This window comes from Astatotilapia calliptera, chromosome 7 (genome assembly GCF_964374335.1).
Source record: "Astatotilapia calliptera chromosome 7, fAstCal68.1, whole genome shotgun sequence".
Taxonomy (NCBI): Eukaryota; Metazoa; Chordata; class Actinopteri; order Cichliformes; family Cichlidae; genus Astatotilapia; species Astatotilapia calliptera.
Genome location: NC_137428.1, coordinates 46,105,178 through 46,128,016, shown reverse-complemented (window position 1 = coordinate 46,128,016; position 22,839 = coordinate 46,105,178). Strand labels below are relative to the sequence as shown.

At 39.3% G+C, this 22,839-nt stretch overlaps 2 protein-coding genes across 11 annotated transcripts in view; one reads left to right on the top strand and one right to left on the bottom strand.

The window, feature by feature from the left end:
* The first annotated feature begins 338 nt into the window (after window positions 1–338).
* On the top strand, window positions 339–9,984 carry rlig1 (RNA 5'-phosphate and 3'-OH ligase 1). Of its 2 annotated transcripts, XM_080304572.1 has the most exons (8): window positions 339–549; window positions 3,996–4,113; window positions 4,214–4,309; window positions 4,624–4,740; window positions 4,914–5,111; window positions 5,283–5,452; window positions 5,617–5,668; window positions 9,800–9,984. In XM_080304572.1, exons 1-8 carry the CDS (start codon window positions 460–462, stop codon window positions 9,808–9,810), a joined length of 852 nt encoding a protein of 283 aa, XP_080160698.1. In that variant the 5' UTR covers window positions 339–459; the 3' UTR covers window positions 9,811–9,984. The 2 variants fall into 2 exon arrangements, with proteins under 2 accessions (XP_080160698.1, XP_026030798.1); XM_026175013.2 differs by lacking the exon at window positions 9,800–9,984 and having other exon boundaries at window positions 340–549; window positions 5,617–5,927.
* The window catches only part of cep290 (centrosomal protein 290), a 41,202-nt gene continuing 25,463 nt past the window's right edge, over window positions 7,101–22,839 (bottom strand). For 5 of the 9 annotated variants that reach the window (XM_026174998.2, XM_026174999.2, XM_026174995.2 and 2 more), the window contains 17 exons: window positions 20,043–20,256; window positions 19,461–19,598; window positions 15,938–16,159; window positions 15,346–15,468; window positions 14,706–14,848; window positions 14,385–14,540; window positions 13,593–13,716; window positions 12,348–13,121; window positions 11,969–12,103; window positions 11,071–11,157; window positions 10,755–10,919; window positions 10,526–10,648; window positions 10,202–10,371; window positions 9,737–9,878; window positions 7,945–8,018; window positions 7,748–7,842; window positions 7,101–7,562 (listed from right to left, as the gene is read on the bottom strand). In XM_026174998.2, coding sequence (XP_026030783.2) covers window positions 7,318–7,562; window positions 7,748–7,842; window positions 7,945–8,018; window positions 9,737–9,878; window positions 10,202–10,371; window positions 10,526–10,648; window positions 10,755–10,919; window positions 11,071–11,157; window positions 11,969–12,103; window positions 12,348–13,121; window positions 13,593–13,716; window positions 14,385–14,540; window positions 14,706–14,848; window positions 15,346–15,468; window positions 15,938–16,159; window positions 19,461–19,598; window positions 20,043–20,256 — 3,130 coding nt within the window. In that variant the 3' untranslated portion in view covers window positions 7,101–7,317. Of the gene's footprint in view, window positions 7,563–7,664; window positions 7,843–7,944; window positions 8,059–9,736; window positions 9,879–10,201; window positions 10,372–10,525; window positions 10,649–10,754; window positions 10,920–11,070; window positions 11,158–11,968; window positions 12,104–12,347; window positions 13,122–13,592; window positions 13,717–14,384; window positions 14,541–14,705; window positions 14,849–15,345; window positions 15,469–15,937; window positions 16,160–19,460; window positions 19,599–20,042; window positions 20,257–22,839 lie in introns of those variants that run through there. The other 4 variants (XM_026175001.2, XM_026175002.2, XM_026175000.2 and 1 more) reach the window with 3 other exon arrangements.

Below are 22,839 nucleotides of genomic sequence, written 5' to 3'. Positions count from 1 at the left end.
ACACACACACATAGACATATGCATATCTAGATTTAGCACAAAAAGTCGGGTAATTTGTGTTTGGGCAAATATTTCTTTGTAACTTTGCATCTTGGCAATAAATACTGTTGCAAAGCCTGTTTATTTAATTCCCAAAGAAATGCATGTGTGGATTGTGCAGCAGAGACGAGTATGAAAAACTTACCAAATCTTCTCTGCCAATCCAGTAAAAGTACATTTATTTGCATTTATTTCACGTAAAATAGCAAAAAATATATACTTCCAAATACACACGGGTACATGTTGTTACCAACGCAGCAACATGGCGGCGGTAATGAATCGTTTCGGTATTTACTCACCGACATAAAACCAGCGAAGAAGACGACAACTCCAGAGCCAAACCGTTGTTGATTTTTTTTTTTGCTTTGCTCATCCATGTTTGTAAACGTTAAGTTACAGCTTTGGTAGAAAGCACACGAAATGAGACGCCTGGGTTCCGTACAGCAGAAGATACCGTGTGTGTTTCTGACAGACGTGATGGAAGAACAGTCCAGAAAACGCGACTGTCAGGTGAATGCATCTGCAGACACATTATCAGGCGCAGTAGGTTTATTATGGGTATCTCTTGCTGCTACAGTTGTTAGCACGGAGAAGCACCCGTCGTGAACAAGTTCTTAGTCGTGTCTTTTTTATCTTTTACTGGAAATGAAATGTAAGCAGAGTAAATGTCTGAGCCAGAGCAGGGGGAGGTGGCTAACTGTTGTCCTTTCGCCTGTAGCACGAGGACACACCTCAGGTCTTCCTCGGCAGAGGACCACACTGATTTGCATAATGTAGACAACAGGTTGAACAAATTAACTGACACATGGTCGTCGTGACAAATAGTTGTGCAGCTGGTTTCAACAGCAGAGAAATTTCTGTCTGATTTATTTATTGTAAATGTGGTGCAATCTGGCATCAAACAGTTATTTGCTGTGCCAACTTTCCAGTTTTTAACAGTGAGTCGAGTAGAGCCAGTGCTGTGTGATGAATAGAGTAGAGCAAATACCTGCATGGCTGAATGAAGGGTTTTTCCTACTTACTCAAGCTTTACCAAAGCACCAAAATCTTCTTTGTCAGGTAACACACAGACATATGCAGACCACTCTTGCAGGCTTAGTCACTGCAAGTCTGGAAAAAACAAACAAACAAACTCTGGAATGAAGAAAATTTTGGCCGGGCTACTTGAAAGCAGAAGAAGAGAGGAAGAACGTGCCAGTTAAAAGACTTATGGACATTTCAGCTCTATCGTTAAGGGCATGGAAGAACCTGACATTAAATTAATGTTTCATAACGTGTAAGACTGAGAGCATCTTTACATAATTCAAATGTAGGCTAAACCTAACTGCAAGTTTGATATAAGGAAGTGCAAATAGATGGCCTGTTTCAGGATTGTAGTCAGTGAGACTTGTAGAACATTAAAACCCTACAGGAAAAAAATCAATGAATAAAGTTGTTTCTGAGAATTGATATTAATTACTGATGCTCATTACCGAAAGACTTTAGACACTGTTACTATTCACTCACTGAGCTCTGAGGGATCTTGTAGAGGTATTACTATCTGATGTTAATATACACAGCTCAAAGGAGAGATCTGCAGGTGTCAGGATAGGACTACATATAACAGGAAAAGTCTGTTTTCACACATTAGCTGTTTACCCTTAAGTTAAATCGTTGCAAAGAATTATTTCAGTCATTTCCCTAGATAATCAGTAACTTAATACTATCATTTTCTTTATTCATTTTTTAGCGGTTGTTTAGTTTTTCTTTTAGAACCCTACCACAGGGGGGCCACAAGCCGATGTAGTGCTAGTGCCGTTCTCAACCCAGCAGAAATGGGGAGGGTTGTGTCAGGAAGGGCATCTGGTGTAAATCAACCATGTGAATCATCAAGAATGAGATTTCCATAGCAGATCAGTTGAGGCCTGGGTTAAGAACGACCGCCTACGGTGCTGTTGGCCAACAGGGTGTGGATGGAAGTTGTGCTGCTGCTGGCCAAAGAGGAAAGTTGGAAGGCATGTTCGAAGACAGAGAGAAGGATGGAGCCAGGGAAGAAAAGGGGACGGCCAGAGTGAACAAGGCCATGCAGAGGGTATTTGTGGCAGAGGAGGATGCTTGAAATGGAGGCAGAAGATGAAAAAGTGTTGTTAGTGTCTTTTAGGATGCTAGCTGGCCCCCCAGATTTTTCTCCACAGCGATACATCAAACAACATCCATCCATAGGTCTCCAGCCTGTCCAAGGCCCAAACAACATAGAAATGACTTGATTTGTTCAGAATGGTTACCCTATTGATGGAACAGAAATATAATTACCACCATATTACTTTATGGCTGTGTTTACCATCCTTTTGGAGCTACGGCACATATTTCACATTAGAAAAATCACATGGCACACCACCAAACAAAAATGTCACAAAAAGCATATTGATCATTTTTCCTGTGCACCAGGTACAGCAGAACCACTACTCATGCTAGGGCCTTCATCTGGGTCAGATTGACTACTTTTTCTTTTCAGATATTTATCTATTGCTATGATGTGCTGCGTCGTCTCACAGCATGACTTTTTAATTTCTTCTTCATCATCTTCTGTTTTCCCGGCAGTTGGCAACCTATTTAATTAGAGCAGGTAGCTGTACTGCTCTCTAGTGGAAGAGATTGTAATTGTTCTGCCCGTTACTCACGCCGGTCCTCAACCTTTTTTGCTCCACGGACCGGTTTAATGTCAGACAATATTTTCATGGACCGGCCTTTAAGGTGTCTCAGATAAACACAGCAAAATAAAATGAAACAACCAAGACAAAAACAATGATATTTTGTAATTATAATAATAAACGCAAATTCATTGTGTAATTGTGTAACTTTATTAGCAGCGTCCTCGTGAAATACGGCAACAACATTGAGAGTAACATCCGCCTCTCTGCCCCTTAATGCTCTCTGGTCACTATGGTAACGCGTAAATATTTCTTTCAAAATAAGACACACAACTACAACACGGGAAAAGACCCAGGATAACCGAGTTAACGATAAAACCCCGGAAAACCATAAATTTCACACCCAAGCCTCAACATGCCATATCCACTTATCCACTTGATATAAGGCTAACTGGCAAACTGTAATGTTTTTCAAATTTTTTCCCCTCTCTGATTTTTAAATGCATGTGCCTTAAAACCACCAGGTGCAAGAGTTCCCTGCAGAGCCTGGGATTAAAGTTTGTGGCTCTTGGAGGCCTGTTTCTTTTGCACAGGTTTTCTCTGAATTAGCTGGAGCAACCAGCTAATTCATGTCATATGTGCCGTGAGCACATTGGCATTCGTTCAAACTCTACACCACTTGAAGATAATTTCGCTTTCAGTGGAGTGATAGATTTCAAATAAGTGTTTTTGAATCATTTGCCAAACTGATATACTTCATCCATCCATCTAGAGCTGTAGAGAACGCTTTAATCTTGGCATAATGATGACACTTTATACTGATGATCATGGGCCTCATATCACTGGCACCTCATTTGTATCTCCTTAATGTTATGTTTTTATGTTGTGATAAATGTAGTCTTGTAGTCATGTGTGTTTTTTGAAAATAGCCAGAAACTGAAACGTCATTTGTTTGAATCAGCACCTGTTAATAGATATATAGGAGATATACTTTAAGAGAATCGCTTTTCATGGGATTCACTTATATTTCATGTAATTGATTCTCTGGTTGCTAAAACTTTGCAGTCATGAAATTATTCTCAAATTGCATTAGATGAATTGTGCAGCTGATTCAGTGTCAGCACAGTCATGTAGTCTGTTGTTGGTTCTTTAATCAAGCCCAAACTTATAATTGAAAAGTGGTGGTTTATAATGTGGGGCTTCTGTTTGATGCTATATAATATGTAGATAACTGATTTATGCATTCATGGTACCGTTACTAATGTTGGGTATAGTCACTTTCATTTATATCTTGCACTGATCAAACATGGTTTTGCTTCTCTTTAGCAATTTCAGGTTGTTGCCACAGAAAATGTGAACCCTGTTGCTCTGCAGGCTAACATACATAGTGCGCTTGCCACTGAAAAACTTGATGGCACCTGTTGCTATGTTACAGTTTATAAAGGTGAGAAGATCTCAGAATAACACTGATCATTTCCTAGTCAGCATCTACAAACTGCTACTACTTTGTAGTTTTCTAAGTGGAATTGATCTGTTTTCTTTAGGGCAGCCTTACCTGTGGGCTCGACTTGACAGAAGACCAAACAAACAAACAGAGAAGAGGTTTAAAAAGTACCAACATTCTCACAAAAGTTGTAAAGGTAGATTAACTTTGTCAAAAACAGTTCCCCCAAGATTTTTGAACACGTTTTCTTTTTGGTAATATTGCTTCTACACATCACCACAGTGGGTTTTTAGTGACTGAAGCAGATTCTGAGCCTCAATTCAAAGGGTTTAATAACAGTATTACTTAAAAATCCACTGTATTGGTATACACAAGCATAATTACCAGAAACCTATGGGGCTAATTGTGATAATATTGAGTGTGGACCAAAAAAGAAAAGGCCTGGAAAATGTTAATACATAACACATTTAGCAGTGGGGAAGGGTTTTATTTTTCCGGGCTTTCTTTCAGGTTTCACGTGGAACATAGAGGAAGATTTTAAACCGGTGCCAGAAACATGGATCCCAGCTCATGGAGTCAAACATCACAGCGGCCGTCCAGTGCCCGATGAACATGGACATATTCCAGGTTCTTAGTTCTCATTTTAGTTTGTGTGCAGTGAATTCACCTATGTCTATGTAAAAGAGTTTATGTAGAAAAATGGGGGTAAGTGTCAAAGTGATGATAAGCAGCAAGTATCGTCCTTCACATGGAAACCATCAGCATGACGAGTACTTTTCTTTGTTGTTATAAATATGTAGGCTGGGTTCCAGTGGAGAGAGACAACAAGCAGTACTGCTGGCACTCCTCTGTGGTGGATTACAACGTTGGGCTTGCTCTTGTTCTCAGGCCTCGACGTGACAACGAAGACATGTTAGAAATCACATCAGTCCCATTAGCTGAGCTCCAGGAACAAACACTGGAGCTTATTGGAACCAATGTCAATGGAAACCCCTATGGTAATAGAAACTACATTCATTTTTTTTTTTTTATATATAAGCTGTGGTTAGGAATTAGGAATTAATTATGTTGTTATGTTAATAAATGATTAAGATTAATTAACTTCATTGGGTGATTGATTTAAAAGAAAAACTGAAGTAAACCAAGGTTCATTAATATTGTACAAACAGGGCTGGGCAGCAAAAAACAGCCTGTCCACTGCCTGGTTACACATGGGAGTGTCCCAATCAGAAACCCACCACCTGTGGACTTCCAGCAGCTGTGCTCCTGGTTTCATGAGAATCCAGACGGTCGAGTTGAGGGCATAGTCTGGCACTGCAGTGACGGCACTCTCATCAAGGTGGGATAATATATATATATATTATTCAGTACATAAAATAGATTTAAGTATCTGTATTAAAAGATTGAGCTGCCATAAGCAGTTTACAGGGAGCAATGCTTTCATGCTTCAGTGTTCTAAATAGTGTGAAATCAGGCACCAAGCTCTTCTGTGTGTGTTGTTAGGTCCATCGTCATCACCTGGGACTGAAGTGGCCAGAAGCGAACACTTGCCTTGGTAACAAGCCGACGGCCATCCGTGTTGACGCTTATGGCAGCACGGAGTTGTTTACATCGTTTGTAGCACTAAATGGACACTGCTTCAGCCGGCTTCAGGACATTCACTTTGAGCTATAAGTCCATGCGGTCTTGTGAGGCTCTGCCGCTTCGCTGATAGATCCCTGATATTTCATCTGTAATTCCTTGCGAGTGATTTACAATCCTATACTCATATAGATTAATTTATTCCACAGAAACCAGTTAAGAACTGCTGCTTTTTGAATTCATGAAAGTCTTAAGAGTAGCTTACAGTGAGTGAGCTGTTAGTGGAAGAAATAAGGAGAAAACTGACTGCCAAAGTTTAACGTTTGGCACCCAAAAGAAACGGTGGAGTGAATCAAAACTTAAGATGGTTTTTGCAGAGATGTGTACTGCTTTAATGTAAAAATAACTGACCAACTTGGCTTTTTTTTTAGCAAGTTAAGTTATTAAAGGGAACCCCAGCTATTAAGACATGTTTGTGCTAAAATATGCACTGTGCTTTCAATAACATGTGGTATTAAAATATGCCAAATGTTTTCCTTTTAAGCACATTTTATATAAAACTGATTTACCAGTAGGCCGCCATTGTTATTTACTTCTCAATGCACTCTGGGTAGTGACATCATATGGTTGCACCGCATTGAGTTCAGTTAGCAGCGCACTGGAACTGGCTTCAGTTCAACGTTTCCAGTTTGAACCAGAACAATCCGAGAGCGAGAGAATGAAAATAGTCAACCAGTACTTATTTTAGATGAAGATGAAAACAATCCGTCACACGAGGACGCGAGAGTGAGGGAAAACTACTGGTGTCTGTGCGGTTACTGCTTGCCCGTGCCAATCGTAATTTCACTGTATAATAAAAATTAGAATTCTATTAATGTTTTTATCACGCGGTTATGCGATGCCATGGATAGCTACTGCCATAAAACTGAGCTCTTTACAACAAACGCTCTCAGTAGCCGCACAGACACCAGTAGTTTTCCCTCACTCTCGCGTCCTCGTGTGACGGATTGTTTTCATCTTCATCTAAAATAAGTACTGGTTGACTATTTTCATTCTCTCTCTCTCGGATTGTTCTGGTTCAAACTGGAAACGTTGAACTGAAGCCAGTTCCAGTGCGCTGCTAACTGAACTCGATGCGGTGCAACCGTGTGACGTCACTACCCAGAGTACATTGAGAAGTAAATAACAATGGCGGCCTACTGGTAAATCGGTTTTATATAAAATGTGCTTAAAAGGAAAACATTTGGCATATTTTAATACCACATATGTTATTGAAAGCACAGTGCATATTTTAGCACAAACATGTCTTAATAGCCGGGGTTCCCTTTAAAAATGACCACTTTATATATACTGTATCCCAAAACTCATCTGTTGCTAAGTGAAGAATGAATGAATAAATATTAACATTTTATTCAACAATTTTTTATTTGACAGAATACAAAAGTGACTTACAGTACACAGAAAAAAACTTTCATGTTACGTACAAATTTACATTCTCACAACAATAAGTTAGTATTCACATATTAACACAAAAATATTGTGTCATTTCATTGTTAAAAGGAAACTCCTTCCTCAAAATTTCCAAGGAATGTGACTGTAAAAGCATGACTTACATACCACACATTAAGTGATAGACACACTGGGCACTTCTGCCTTTACCCCAAATTGTTGACACACTTTTTTCAGCTGCTCCTCCAACAGAACATTCTTCTTCACCTCTAAGTTGTAGTTATATTTCAGGTCTTCGATTTCATCAAAAAATGCTGGGTCAAAGTTCTCCAGTTCTTTTTTCAGCTTCGTGACCTCAGCTTGAAGTTTGGTTTTTTCAGTTTCAGCTGCCTGCAGAAGCTTTTTGAGTTTCCCATAATCTATGGACACAAGAAGAGAAACCATCATGATTCTTCCTTAGACAGTACTGTACCTCATACCTATCAAGGTGTTTGTTAAGACGGCATATATATATATATATATATATATATATTTAAAAAAAAAAAAAAAAGTCCCAACCTCCCTCAGATTCACGCTGACAAAACAGTGTAGCTGGAAGACTCGCCTAGTTTAGATGTCGTCTCGCCGTATCGTTCACTGTATTCTTGCATCCTTCGTTTCATTTCTTCATTCTCTTTTCCCAGCTGAGTGCTGGCCAGTCTTCACATACATGACATGTAGAGTTTAGTCAAAAGCAAAATGTAAAGTTGAATGTTTCAGACAAAGGAAAAAAAAAAAATTTTCATGCGAAGTTTAACGTACCGGATTTCCTGGAAGGCCTTGCTGCTTCCTGCATCACCTTTTCCAGCAGCAGGAAAGGTTTTTAACACGTCAGCCTAAGAATGACAAACTGATAGTATCAATCAAATACAGCACCTAAAAAGACAAAACATTTTGTCACAGACATAACCGTGTTACATCATAGATTTTGTCATCTCTTTTTTCCACAGAAAAAAGAACGATAACTACTAAAAACTAAAGCTTCCCTTGAAAACACGACAAAATGTCAAGGAAAATAAGATGTGTTATGAACTGTGGAGCAACTCTAAAAACACAAACTTTTACACTTTATATTTTATTTCACTTAAGCAACTTTAGATTTCATGTACTATAATCTTATGACATTAAAACTAAATGATGCTTTTGTCAAAATATGATTAAAACTACAAAAAAAATTTGCTGTCCAAATTAACTTAACCCTCTACTGCATAGCGTTGCCCTGAGGCAACAAACCACATTTTCATCCTTTACACTGGCCCTTCAAATAATGCTACCAGGCACATCTCTTTCCAATAAAATGAGTTGAAGGTGGTGTGACTTTCATGGGGGGGGGGCTTTCTGCAAGGTGCACTACATGAGACATCTCATTAGGAGGCAAGATAAAGATCACTATTTTACATGTTTATAGTGAAATAAATGTATATTAAAAATACTTGTATGTGCATGAATATGTGAAGAAGAATATTTGATTGTTCTACTTTTTAAATTTCATTTATACAGTAAAACTGTTAATTTTCATTCATTGCCTCAAGGCAACACTGCACAGTTAGCCCAATTTTTTTCAGGTAATATAATGCATTTGCATATGTGTGTAGAGATGTGTTTGTGTGCATTTATATGATCATAGTCAATGTTTTTACTTCACAATCTACTCATAATTACAGAACATGGATGTAAATACCTTTTATGGAAGGAAACCAAGGGAATGTGCACTTTCTGTCCTCAGAAAGTGAGGACAGTGAGCTTTCAGGGAGTGACAGTGAAGTAGAGTGGATGCCTGAATGAGGTTTAAGGGACACTTAGGAGCTCAGGGGTCAGTTGGTAAAGTAACTGTGTCTGTGTGTGTGTGTTAGTGTGTGTGGTCGTGTATTATTTATTGTTGTGGGGACACAAATTTGTTTACACACTCACATTGTGAGGTCTCGCCTACTTTATGGGGACAAATTGCAAGGTAAATCATTATATTTTAGGGTGAAGACTTGAGTCAGGGTTAGGGTAAAGTTCAGGCAGGGACTTGTGATGGGTAGAGTCAGGATAAGTCTCCAGGAAATTAATGTAAGTTAATTTAAGGTCCCCAAAAATGATGGAGAAACAACGTGTGTGTGTGTGTGCGCACGTGCGTGCATGGGGTTAGGGTCAAATGTTGGATGTATTTTGGTGTTTTATTGTTCTGTGAAATGTTTACATAGTTTATTTGTTGTTTATTTATTTGTTCATCCTTGTTGTACTAATGCAACTTATTATAGAATAACTTGGCGTTTTACTACCCTTGTCGCACAGTGTTGCCTTGAAGCAACAAACCAATATCTGTTTGGGGGGGGGGGCAAGGTGTCAAATTTTATGATTGATATATTATTAGGGACCCTAAAGCTCCCCAAAAATTAAAAAGTCATGCAGTAGAGGGATAAGATGCTGGATTAAAAACAGCCTGGGTAACAACAAGAAGTTTGAAAAATGGACATTTTTGGTCAGTATCTGCTTACCAAAGATTGTCATGACTTCTAGATTCAGCACTATCTTAAATAACAGGAACACATTTTAAAGTTTTTGCCACCTGATCCTCGAGTTGTCGTATTGTTATCTGAGCTCTCTCCTCCCGCTCTGTCATCTCTTTCAGATGTTGTTTGAGTTCAGACAGTCGGATGTTCTTTTGGGAGAGTTCCTTCTCCAGCTCCTTCATCTTGTTCTCAAACATCCTGCACAAATAGAAGTCAAATGACCATCAGATCTCAAATTGTGTCCAAAGTAAATAAACATGCTGTTTGTTAATATTGTCTTATTAAAGCTTGAGCATGAGACTGACGTAAATGAGCAGCCTTTATTACCAAAGAGTTTGCATAATGTTGACTAAGCCTGTTAGCGACAGTCTATTTCGCAGCATACCAGAGTTTGAATCCCATGGGCATGATAATGATTGTGCATTTAAGTCACACGCTGCTGATTTAACCTGCTGCACAACCCTAAAGCTTACAAATTACTTTTAAGTGCCCTTTTCTGGAAGACTATTGGTTTTGTTGACCTGGTTACCACAGATGACCTCATGGTCTTAGTGTCCACCCTCTCTGTGATGGGCCTGGACAGAGCTTCCCTCAGTCTTTGCTTGATGTCTTCCAGCTCTGCCTCAAGCTTCTCATTTGTCACTTCTAGTGTCATCTTGGTCACTCTCAGCCTCTCTGCAGCCTCCATTTCCTTTTACAGTGACACACATTTTCAAGCATAGCCAAGAGACAAAAACAAGCATTTAGACTTTTTTGATTGGTTTTTTTTTTTTTTTGGAATAATTAATTCTGCCCCGACCCAACTTCATTAAAACGAACTTATAATAAGTCATAGAAGACGTTACCCTTTTAATCTCCTTTCGAAGACGTTCATTTTCAATCACTATTTTCTCCAGTCCTTTGGTTTTGGATTCAAGTTTGGAATTCAGCTCAGTTTCAGCCTCACGCTTCAGTGTTTCAAAGTCGGCCTGGAAAACAGCGCTTACTGTAAGCTGCAGTCACGGAACAGAGATGCTAAATAAACCTTCCCAAAATAACGTTTGTGATGTGTAAGGTGACACAGGCGTTGGCAACCTTTAGCTTAATATTTTCTTTCTCCAGGGCAGTGACTTTGTCTTGATTCACAGTGGCACTGGATTTCTTCAGTGCTTCATTTTCCCGCTGCACCCTCTCCACTACCTTCTTCATCAATCCAATCGTCTTCTCGAGCTCAGGCACCGTTTTACCACTGTGACCACCCTGATGAGGATCACAGAATAAATAACGTATTAGATCAGAACTAGTTCATTTTTTTGTAAACTGTGTTTCAAGGTGATTCTGCTTTAATTCCTATGTACAGATTTATTTTCAGTTGTTTTAAAGATTGTGTAGGCAAAGAAAAAAAACATACTCCACGTATATGAGCCAGCTTTTTTTCTGCCTCTGTCTTTTCCTTTTTCAGTGCGTTGCATATCTCCTTAAGGTCCGCAACTTGATTCTGTAGGGAGCAAAAAAACAAAATACCTTTGGCAAAAAAACCCCAAAAAACTACTTCCAGTGTTTCCAAATCAAAGTATTAATTCAATAGATTTGCTCCATTCTTTTAAACCTCTTAATGTGGTGCTGAAAGAAAAAATTATGCTACAGATGAAATCACTTTTTATTAAAGCAAACTTTCATACTTTTTATGTATTTTTGTAAATGGTCTATTATTAAAGCAATTAAGGCAAATGCGTTTAATGAAGAGGTAAACTCTCCAGGTGCCATCAATAGTCTTCTTCCACGGGGCGATCGTGGCTCAAGAGTTGGGAGTTTGCCTTGTAATCGGAAGGTTGCCGGTTCGAGCCCCGGCTCGGACAGTCTCGGTCGTTGTGTCCTTGGGCAAGACACTTTACCCGTTGCCTACTGGTGGTGGTCAGAGGGCCCGGTGGCACCAGTGTCCGGCAGCCTCGCCTCTGTCAGTGCGCCCCAGGGTGGCTGTGACTACAATGTAGCTGCCATCACCAGTGTGTGAATGTGTGTGTGAATGGGTGGATGACTGGATATGTAAAGCGCTTTGGGGTCCTTAGGGACTAGTAAAGTGCTATATAAATACAGGCCATTTACCATTCTTTATATTTTAAAATTATAGTTCTCACACAGGAAATGTTTCCAGTCAGAGCTTTCTGCCAAACTGGCTCTCCCAGATCTGCAGCTTGTAACATTTATTAAAAAATATATATATATTATGGATGTATGTATGTTTTCATATATCCATAGCGCTCGTGTTGAACTGATCAGCTACCTCAGTCTAATTGGGTAATGTCTACCTTGAGCCTCGGCAGGTCTTTGTTGGTCTGCTCCAGCTGAAAGCGCAGCTCCAGGTTCTCAGAGGCCAGCTTGAGGTTTTCTTTTTGGCGGTCCTGCTCTCTCTCTGATGGAGTATTGGTGCCTCGTCCTGAAGTCTAGAGGACAGCAAGGGCACAGAGTGAGCCAGGTGGAAATAAAGGTTATCAAATTAAACTGAAACAAAATATTGCAAAGGGAGTGCAGAAACCACTGGGAACATCGAGTCCATGATCGACGGTGTGAGGGAAAGAAACAACTGCACACTAAAAAGCAAGCCATGGCCTAATCTTTGCTCTTCCATGTCTAATGCTATCACAGCATTACCACTCTAGCAGGGTGACTACAGAAGCCTTCAGATACCTTTCGACAGCTCACAGATTTGCCTTCACGTTTTTGTACTTCATGATCCATCTTGTTCCTGATGAAGTGTTTGGTATGAATAGAGCTGGGGTCCTCATCTTCATGTAATGGATTTTCCACAGTTGCATTCTTTGTTGTTTCATGTTTCTGTGTAACCCATTCGTCCACCTGCTGTGACTTCTCTGATGCGATTCCCACATCATAATCATTATCATCTGTATTTTGATAGTCTTGGTCGCCAACAGCCTCTTTATTTGGCGCTTCACTCATTTCATCATCTGTAACTGCCTCTGCTGGAGGAGGTGATATAACCGATCCCGGTCTTCCTGACAGTTCATCAGGCTCGCTTGCCTTTGTGGCCTGTTCTTCTTCCTTGTCTTCAGGTGTATGAACTTTAGAGCCACAATGAATTTCTTCTGTGCCTTCTAAATTGTCACCTTCACTTTGTTTCTCATCATCTTCAGCATTATCAGTTCTAAGATCTACTTCTCTGGTCACATCTGGTTCGAGATAGCCTGGAGCTTCAGAGCTTGGTTGCGCTTGTTTACTGTGAACATCATCTGCTTCTGCACAGCTGGTCTGGGTTTCTCTGTTCACCCAATGCTGCTTTGGCTCCCTCTGTTGGTCAAAGGTATCTTCAGCAGTTTCAGTGCTAAGAAGGCTTCTGCAGGATTCGACAGGACAGGAACCTACATGCTCTTCACATGACCCATTGTCCACATCAAAAGTAGCAGAACGAATCTCTCTTAGAGTCTGAGAAGAGATGCTTTTTCCCTTCGTGGACAAACACAGTTAAATGAAAGACGTGTATTAAGAAAACAGGACGTAAAAAAGGGTGAATGCAGAAATGAAATTAATTTTAACAAACCCCCTTTCATTATGTTATTTCTGAAAAGTAACAGGCAAACCTCGGCTTCTGCTTAAGGTCCATACTCATAAATAAGAGTAAAAAAATCTTCCAATTAGAGCTGCCAATGACAATAACATATAAACAGATGTTTACTTGTACACCCATGCCCTTATGAATAGCAACCAAAGAAATTAATTGACAAAATAATGGCCTTAACATTAAATCCCATGTTCTGTGTGGCCAACAAACGCAAAGTTAAGAATAATGAATTTAAAATGACATAAAATGAGTAAAACCAACAAATTTCCATATTTCAAAGTTGGAAGCTGCCCTTTCGCTTGATGAAATTCTTACATTATCTTATTTGTTGATCTCAGAGTCAAATAAATACTTACAGAAGGTCTTGATGGAGATTCTTTGATAACCTGGCTCTCTAAGGAACGGAGTCTCTCCTCCAGGAAGCGGTTTCTCAGCATCATATCCTCAATGGCACCGTCACGCGGTAAAGCCTGTTGCTGTCTGTACATCGAGTAAGAAAACAAAAGCCTCGGTTTGGACTATGTAAAGCTGCTCTATCAGACAGAATCTACAATTACCAACAGTTTACAAGCACTGAAACGTATAGTTGTACAGGCAAAAGCAAGGACATCAGTGCTCGAGTGGCATCATCTTTATGTATCCATGCACACATGAACTTGATTTAGGTTTGCCATATTAATCCTGGATATTTCTTAATTAAAAGAGTGTATTTGTGGTTAACTTTACGACATCCAGCTGCATAGTCTTGAAATCTGAATATGATTAGTGTAAGCATGTTTTTTCATAACTAATCCACTGGTGTTTTGGTCAATCTTTACAGTGTATGTTTGTAATTAGTTTTATTATATTATTATGTTTATTACTGCGTATTTATTACTAAAAGAATTCATTGTGTGTTTTAATTCTCCAATTAGTTCATGTGTACTGCCTCTTTTGTGTAAATGTAATTTAACGGCACACTACAGATAATATTGAATTTTGTGTATGTGATTCAGATTCTTTTATTGTTTCGTAAAGTTATCATGTTCCAAGAACGGCCTCCTCTCCATCAAGAAGAGAAAGAGACGAAGACGAAGCCTAGAAAACTATAAACATGCCCGCATTAATGCAATCTACACGTTAGGACATTTGAACAGCCTGACAGATACTTTATAGTGAGAATGTCTGTCTCCAGGTCTGAATTCCTCTTCTTCAGCTCCTCCATCTCCTTCTCCATCTCAGTGGATCGCACGCCCACCACCTGATCAGCAGTGACCCCTCGAGCCTTCAGCTTTTTCTGCAGTGCACTCTTCTCTTGTTCCAGCCTATAAACGCAAAAAGACACAAGAAGCAAATAAAATGAATTAAGTGACAGTTCCACTGACACATTAACGTCTTCTACATCCACACAAGTGCCTCTGGGTTTTAGACAGAAAACACGAAGAGAAGTAGGTCAGCAAAGCCTGTTTGTGTGTGATGTCCAAACTAACCTGGCATAGAGGTCTTTAAGAGTGCTGAGCTGTTTTGAGAGGGATTCATTCTCTCGTTCCTTCTCCTTCAGTGAATTTTTGACCTTCTCCATCTTGGCCTGCCATTTCTTGCCCTCCTCCCATCGCACAATTTCTTCTTTAGTCTGTCCAACATGCATTAAATCACTACATGTACACCATATTAATATTAATAATATATTAAAAGGCTGCAGAAAACAACAGTCCTTTTCAGTCGTGTCCCAAAAGGCCATCGGGGAGCCACTGAGATTAAACACATTCGCAAGGGAAGGTTTTCAAATGACAAACGGCAACTTTGGGCAGCAGATTTGGTCGAAGTTCCTTCAGAGATCAGTGCAACCCTTACAAACAAATGCTTTCTTCCAAATATCTTGTTCTGCTTATTGATAAAATAACAGGGCTGGTTGCAAACTGATGTTATTTTGCACTAAAAAAGAAAGAAAAACCACAACGACTATACTGACTCAGTTTCAAGTGACTCTTCTCTAATATGTGCCTCTTTTTCAGGATGTGTATAGCCAGGAAAAGAGCAAAATATCGCTGTACTATTTGGCACCGGTCACTGCACCACCTTGAAAACAGGGCCCAAAATATTTGATGCCGACTGAATTGATGTTCATACCTTTCCGTGATCGTCTTTGACATGTTTTATTTCAGCTCTTTTCTCCAAGTCAGACTCCAGTCTCCAGATCTTCTTCTGCAGATTCTCAATAGTTGGTCGCTTTCCATCTGCTTCTCGTTGGCTCTAAAAACAAACACGAAAGCACCTTTTCTCAGACAGGTACATAAATGGAGATGGAAACGTTTCTGTTTAGGTTAGGGTCACGGTGGGGAGTTTTGGTTAATATAAATTATAGCCCAAGTCCTGAGATAAACCTGAAACTTAACTTACAAAAAACTCCTACATGGTACTGATCCACGAGAATATTTAAAGAATTAAATCAGTTCTGACATACGAGCTTTGTGACATGTGAGATTCCATTCTTGATGAATGCTTCAGTTTTTGCCACAGATAAGCAGGACAGGGTTTGGATGTCTCTTATCTCGTGTTTTATCACCTGCAAGGTCTGAATATGACGCCTAAACGAAAGCATGTGGTCGCACATCAGCATGAGGTTTCAATGTAACACATAGCTTAGATTCTAACAACAACAAGTAGCGGCTCAAAGCAACCTGATGTGGTTTGTGATTTCGCACTTTCTGGAGGCACTAACTTGAAGAGCGCTGGTGAGCCTTTTGATTTGCTGCTTGAGTTCCTCGATTTCTTGTTCTTGCGCCTCCTTCTCAGCTTGCAGACGCCTTTGGGTTTTCTGAGCTTTCTGGATGTCTTGGTTCAGCCTGTCCACTTCCTCTTTCAAGGAGCTCTCGCGGCCTCTGGCTGATTTGGCAGACTCCTTTGCAGCTTGAAGTTCTTCACTGAGTTCTTGCATTCGCACCTTTGGGGAAAGAAAAAGAAATTTTAAATCTTTTCCGATTCAAAAAGTCTGATATTATTTCCATTCTCTTGATTTTGTGGCCAAAATCAGCATTTTGTTTTGTTCTATAGAGCAACATTTTTCCTCAAATCAATTAAAACACATAAAGGTTTCATAGTATTGTGCTGGGTGAAGTTTACTTTAATACCACAAATACTGTGTCAATCACACACAATGTTCTTTAAGTGTAAATAACGACCAGTATGGAAAAACGGCTGCATTTCCCTAAACAAATACGATTATGAATAACGTTTAGATCATCTAAATTTTTTCCCCCTTAATCAGTTGAACTAAATCATGATAACTTTTTTCTATCTACTACCTTTATAAATCACACTGAGCCTCCCATGAGGACGTTAATGGTAATTAATGATGGGAGGAAGGGTTGGTTGAGGCTAGCCAGATGTCAAACATGCTGTTTATGCAATAAGCCCAGTGCAAGCAGCTTGTTCACCAATTTGATCTTTGGTTAGTTCCTATTCAAAAGCATCAGGTTGTGACTGTATAAGCCTGGCTCCTAAAACTGAGTGAATGATAAAAAATGCAATCAAATCAGAATGCAATGATTTTGAGATCATCTACAAATCTATACCATATAAAAATACAACCAGGACCAAATATTAAATATGAAATTGACAGTTTTTTTTGGTTTTTTTAAGACCAAAAAAGGTTGGAGCAGGGACATAGTTTCCACTTTCTGGTATCTGGTTATTGTAGTTCTAAAAGCAAATTGTTTTTCCATATTTGCTTGATAATGTGTCATACGATACTAAATGTTGGTGATGGGTTACAGGTCTGGAAAGTAAAGACCGGAAAGAGATGCTGTTGTAATACACGCAGAATCTCTTTGGCTTTGTTTCCCTAAAATGGCCAGAATACTTGGCATCCAATTATTTCCAGAATCCGTTTGATTGGTCAGGGTACATGTCACGGAGCAGTGTGCTGTGATGCAGGTAGGATAGAGGGCCCAAATGCAGGACTCAAAACCAAGAAGTTAACTTAAAGTGCAGTTTATTCACTGGGGTGACTCATCAGAGAAATAAACATTACTCAAACACGACCAATAAATGGTGAACACGAAACTAGACACTAGACTGGAACCTAAAACAAGATAACACACAGGAACAGAACCAAGAACATGAATGAATTTCAAACACAGCACAGGGAGGAAGTGGACGTCAATGACCCGACACAGAGCAGGGAAAACGCAGGGCTTAAATACACACTGGGATATCGAGGGCATGAGACACAGAAGGGGAGCACAGCTGGGAGAGATTAGGGCTAACGAGACAGGGGGAGCAAAACTAGACACACTGACATGAGACAAACCTTCACAATAAAACAGGAAACAAGAAACCACCACACAAAGACGGAGACTAGACGCAGAACCTAAGAACTAATCCCCTAACAAACATAAACTAAAACATAGAATACTAATAATAATCAACAATGCACAAGAGTCAATACAAAATACAAAATTAAACCAAAACATGAGAAACTCAAAATGCTGGGTCAAAACTGACCCAGAACCGTGACAGTACGGGACAGTTTCCTCTCTTTCCCAGTCCATCTTCAATGAGCTCAGGCTCAGAGAACATGAAGGCAGTCTAGGATGTTGTTTATAAACATAATTTATAAATATCTTTTCCTTTTTTTTAAATCTAATCTTATGAACCTTTAGAATATTAAAAGTATTAAAGTGATACTCTTTCTCTTCACCAATATAAACTAGTAATACATTTTTGGTTAAGGTAAATAAAAAAATACAGAAATGATCATTGTCCATCAGATTGCCAGAAGGAGAAATGTGATTTATCAGTCCAGATAACACGTCTCCACTGCTCTAGAGTCCAGTTGCAGCATGCGTTACATCGCTGCATCTGATGAAACAAGTTCCATGAAGGTGCATGCTGCTTTTTGCTAATCTGAAGGCCACAAGTTTGCATGCCTAGATGCTTGATGTTATACACCTGTGGCCGTGAAAGTGATTGGAACACCTAAATTCAATGATCTGGATGGGTGAGTGAATACTTTTGGTAATATAGTATATCTTTCTTTGCATAGTATTGCTTTGAGTCTAATTTGCGGATGCAGAAACAAACTTTGATCATTAACACTGGTTTTCAAAAGTGTTCATGAGCCATGCTGTGATTACTTCCATCTAGGAGGATATATTTTTGGTAGCATGTTATTCTGTTTGTTGGTAAACACAATGGCTATGTAGGGGTGTAGAGTGGGGTAATGTTAACAATCCATTAAAATTTGCCTTACACCCACCAAAGTGTTCAAGGTCAACTTAATGATTTATTGGTCAAATATTGACAAAAAAGCCTTATAACACAATAAAACTGTGAATCTTACAAATGTGGTGTTTATTGTCAATAAATAAAAGCATCATATAAATATTTAAAATATGGCACATTTGACCTCTCCGTCAACGTCAACCAAATTATCTGTAAGTCAAACTGAAAATGTTATATAGAGCTATTTAAAACTATGTTTCTTGGTTCCATTATCTGCATTGACAACATAAAGGCATATAAGAACGATATATGGAGATTCTAAATAATCAAAGTAAACATCTGTCATGCTGCCCTGTCTGATCTATACTACACTACTAAACTTACTTTTAAAAATTATTCCCTCAAAAGTAAATTCTGCCCAGAGAGTGAGCTGTCTTGGCAGACGTTTGCATTCTCTAATTGTTTCTTGTTTCCACCTGAGAGGCCAGAAGATTGCAGAAACTCTTTTAATAACCAGTTTCTTAAGATTTCTCCAGATTCTCAAACTTTTCTAATATTATTTACCATGCTTGACAAAAAATCTTTCCTTTTTTACTTCTGAAACACAGCCTCAAACAACATCTCCAGAAAGCTCATTTCATTGTTTGTTTTACCATCTGTTGTGGCCAATTTAACTTCTTCCTTTTGTAACTTTCTTAGTAGTACTTGATTTATGGTCTTTGTACTATTTTCATTTTAATATGGTGTTGAAATAAATTACATATCCCTGCATTCTGGGTTTTTGTTTTTCACTTTTAAACAGCGTACCAACTCTTCTCAGAACAACATTGTAAAACATTACAAACTAGAAGCAGGTTTTTGGCAAGTATAGAACCAACAATAAATCATATTTTGTGGTGTTGAATAACTAGCTCAACAGCTGATGCAATACAACATACACAAACACACGGACACCCCACACAAAACAGAAAACAAACCAAAACAGAAATGATTACATTCTGATGACTGTGGGCTCTTACCTTAAGGTCTTTGGTTTGTCTGTCAATCAGCATCTGGACATTCAGACTTTCCTCTTTCTGTGCAGCACTTGCTATAACTTGCTGTTCTGCAGCAGACGTCATCTCCGCACGCAGGTTCAACAGAACCTTACTGAGAGCCTTTAAAGCATACGCAATGCATCATCATCATCCATTAACAGATTATTTGCCCTCTACCATACACATCATTTTGGTAAGCAAACTGCAAAATTGACACAAACAAAAACATCTGACTTTACAATGTGTGTGGTGTAATTATAAATGTATCATTTAAAAGACTTTCTGCAGCCGTAACAGATATCCAAATCATTTAGTCACAAAAACATTATGCTGGGTGAACTCTAAATATTCAGGTGAGGCTTCCACTCCATCACACCGCCAGTGCAGAGAGAAGACAGTCAAGATTTATTTCACAAATTTGGAGTAGGCAGGAATTACGGTACGCAGGGAAAATACCAACTATGAGTGGAAAGCATTTTCTCAGTACGCTGAAACTGAGTGCCAACCACTTTACATGTGTGCACAACTTTCAAAGAAAAACTGGGGGGGAAAAAAAACAACAACCTTTAGCTGTTTCTCTTTCTGGGTGAGCTGTGCCTTCTGTTGTTCCATTAGATTTTTCATGGTGTTACTGGGGGAGCGGACATTAGCCTCCTTCTGGGCCTCCAGTTCAGCTCGAAGATCATTCATCTCCTTCTCCATCTGGGCCATCTGGCTCCTCTGATCCTCATTCTCCGCAGTCAGAGCTTTCACCTGGCTGACATGGTATTCCTCCAACCTGCAACAAATCCCCCATATCAGTTTTAAGACAAGAAATCTGTTAGCTTTGGATACCTTTGGGATTACTTTGCCTCAGTTTGAGAATAATGACTTAAAAAAATGTGATCAACATGTGTCTGTGGCATTAAAAGGGATTTAGTTATGAGTTTAAAAAAAAAATATTGGACTATTGAAAGCAACATTTTTTTCCCCTCTGGGCAGTAGTTAGCATTGTTACTTTACAGCCATAAAGTTAGAAAATTACTGGTTTGAACCACAAGTGGGGCCTCTCTGTTTTTGGATGTTCTCCTGGTGACTGGTTTGGGTTTCCTCTGAGTAATCCAGCTTCCTTCCACACTTCAAACACATGCATGTTAGATTAACTGGTGATTCTAAATTTCCCATGTATAAGAGACAGACAAAGTGCCCACAGTTACAGACTTTGTTGTTAAATGTGGCTTCTACTCTAAAGTACTTTAAGGTGGTCAGTAAAACTTGCCATTTTGATATGAAGTAACGCCAGTGATATAACTGTGTAGGCGTTAGTATTTTAGTCTGCAAGATCAGGACAAAGGAGCTGTGGAATGATGCTTTGTAAACTAAGGAAAGAATCTGTCAGGCACTAATGCAGCTCTGATCCCAGGCTTATAATGATCTCAGCCATTGCATCAACTGTGTGAAAAGCAACATAGCAGCATATCAAGGGTTAACAGGGTCTAATGCCAGTTCTAGGGCGTAGTCTCACACTTCATATCCTTAAACCTGAAAAAAATCTCTACTCTTTTAAATCTTCTAACTCAGTGAGTTTAAATAATATTGAAATACCTAATGTTGATAAGTCAGAGTTTGACACAAGCATAGATATTCTTTTTAATTTCTACAGATAGCATGTCGAATCAAACGTCACAAACTGGGTTGCCCATTAATCAGAAGGTCTGTTGTTCGATCCTTGGCTAATCCAGTGTGCATTTTCAAAGTGTCCTTGGGCAATATTCTGAATCCCAAAACAAAGCTTCTATTGGTATGTGAGTGTGATAAGGAAAATGTCATATGTCTACAATAAGAGCTGTATGAACATGTGAGCAAATGGCTAAAGCTTGTAGTGTTAAAGGCCTTTTGAGAACAAAAGTCTAGAAAAGTTGCATCTTTGTGTGGACGCACCCATAGCTTAAATACTTATAAAATATAACACGGTACTATTCAATACCACCACAGCCTCCAGATATTTGCATCATCACCTCACGAGTCTTAACTGCAGCTGCATTATTGAAGAGGCCCACGCAAGATTAAGGCTGTGCTTATATCTGTTCACAACTGTGAGTTACTCATTTCACTAAAGCATATGACTGCTTTGAAGAATGCCGTAGTGATATCATTTACGCAATAATTTGTGCATCTCACCACCTCTGTTTAAGAAATGTATTGTTAATGTGTGTCTGTGAAGGTTCTCAGTCAGTCAGGTCATCATAGTCTAAGGAGCTTGGAAAGAAAAGCGTCTGGACATCTTTAAGTTTAAACTTAAACTTAACTTGGAAACGTTAACTTAAAGAAGCCCAGATGCTTTTTTCCCAAAAGCCCCTTAGACTATCGTTAATGTATTTTTTGGCTTCCAATTCCACACAGCACATACATTCAGGAAACCTGCTCTTACTACTCTTTTGTTAGAAGTTCTTGTGTGGACAGCTGTCCACTGTATTAATTTGACTCGATGTACCCAGAGGAGAGCAGTGTTTCAAACTACTTTATCATGTGCGTGCACGAGACACACTCAGCACGAGACATTTTTATTGTGTCAAAATGTGACTGAACATCTAAAGCACTGCAGACACAACAGCTCACTATAAAAAGTAACTCAGTAACAGAATTAAGTTCTGCACTCTTCCATCAAAATACCAGCATGACTGAGGGGCAGAAATATGTGAGGCTCAGTTTTAAACAGGCAGAATGAGGACTCAATGTGTTACAAGACACTGGCATGGTCACTGCTTTGAGCCATCACTCTGATAGAGTGTAGACGCATCTATCACAACCACATCAGACACAGTATAACATGTTTTTTTAGCATTAAATTTGTTGCAATTTCCATTAAACTGTGTAGTGCAAATCAAATTTACATCATAAACCCTGGAGGGTCTTAGGGTCGATTTGTGGCTCTAAGACCGATAGTGTATGCATTTTTCTAAGACCCTCCAGGGGTTAATTCAAGCACCCTCCTTCCAACATGTTGCTCTCTGAAAGAGAAACTCTTACATATGCACTAAGCCAGCCAAACCCTTTCGGTCACAACACTGATGCTGTCCTTCTTCAATAAATTGAATGTTTTGGTTAAGTATGGGTACACACTTCTGGCAATGCTCATTTTCTTGGATAGTTATGAATGAATCCATTAAAATGAACCCATGTCCACAGCACTGGTGGTCACCCTTTTTGCTGCTTAAACAGCCCTGACCCTTTTGAGGCATGGACTCCGCTAGAGCCCTGAAGGTGTGCTGTTGTATCTAGCACTGGGATGTTAGCAACAGATCATTTAAGTCCTATTAGGCCTCCATGGATCTGACTTGTTTGTCCAGCACATCCCACAGATGAGAACTGGGGAATTTAG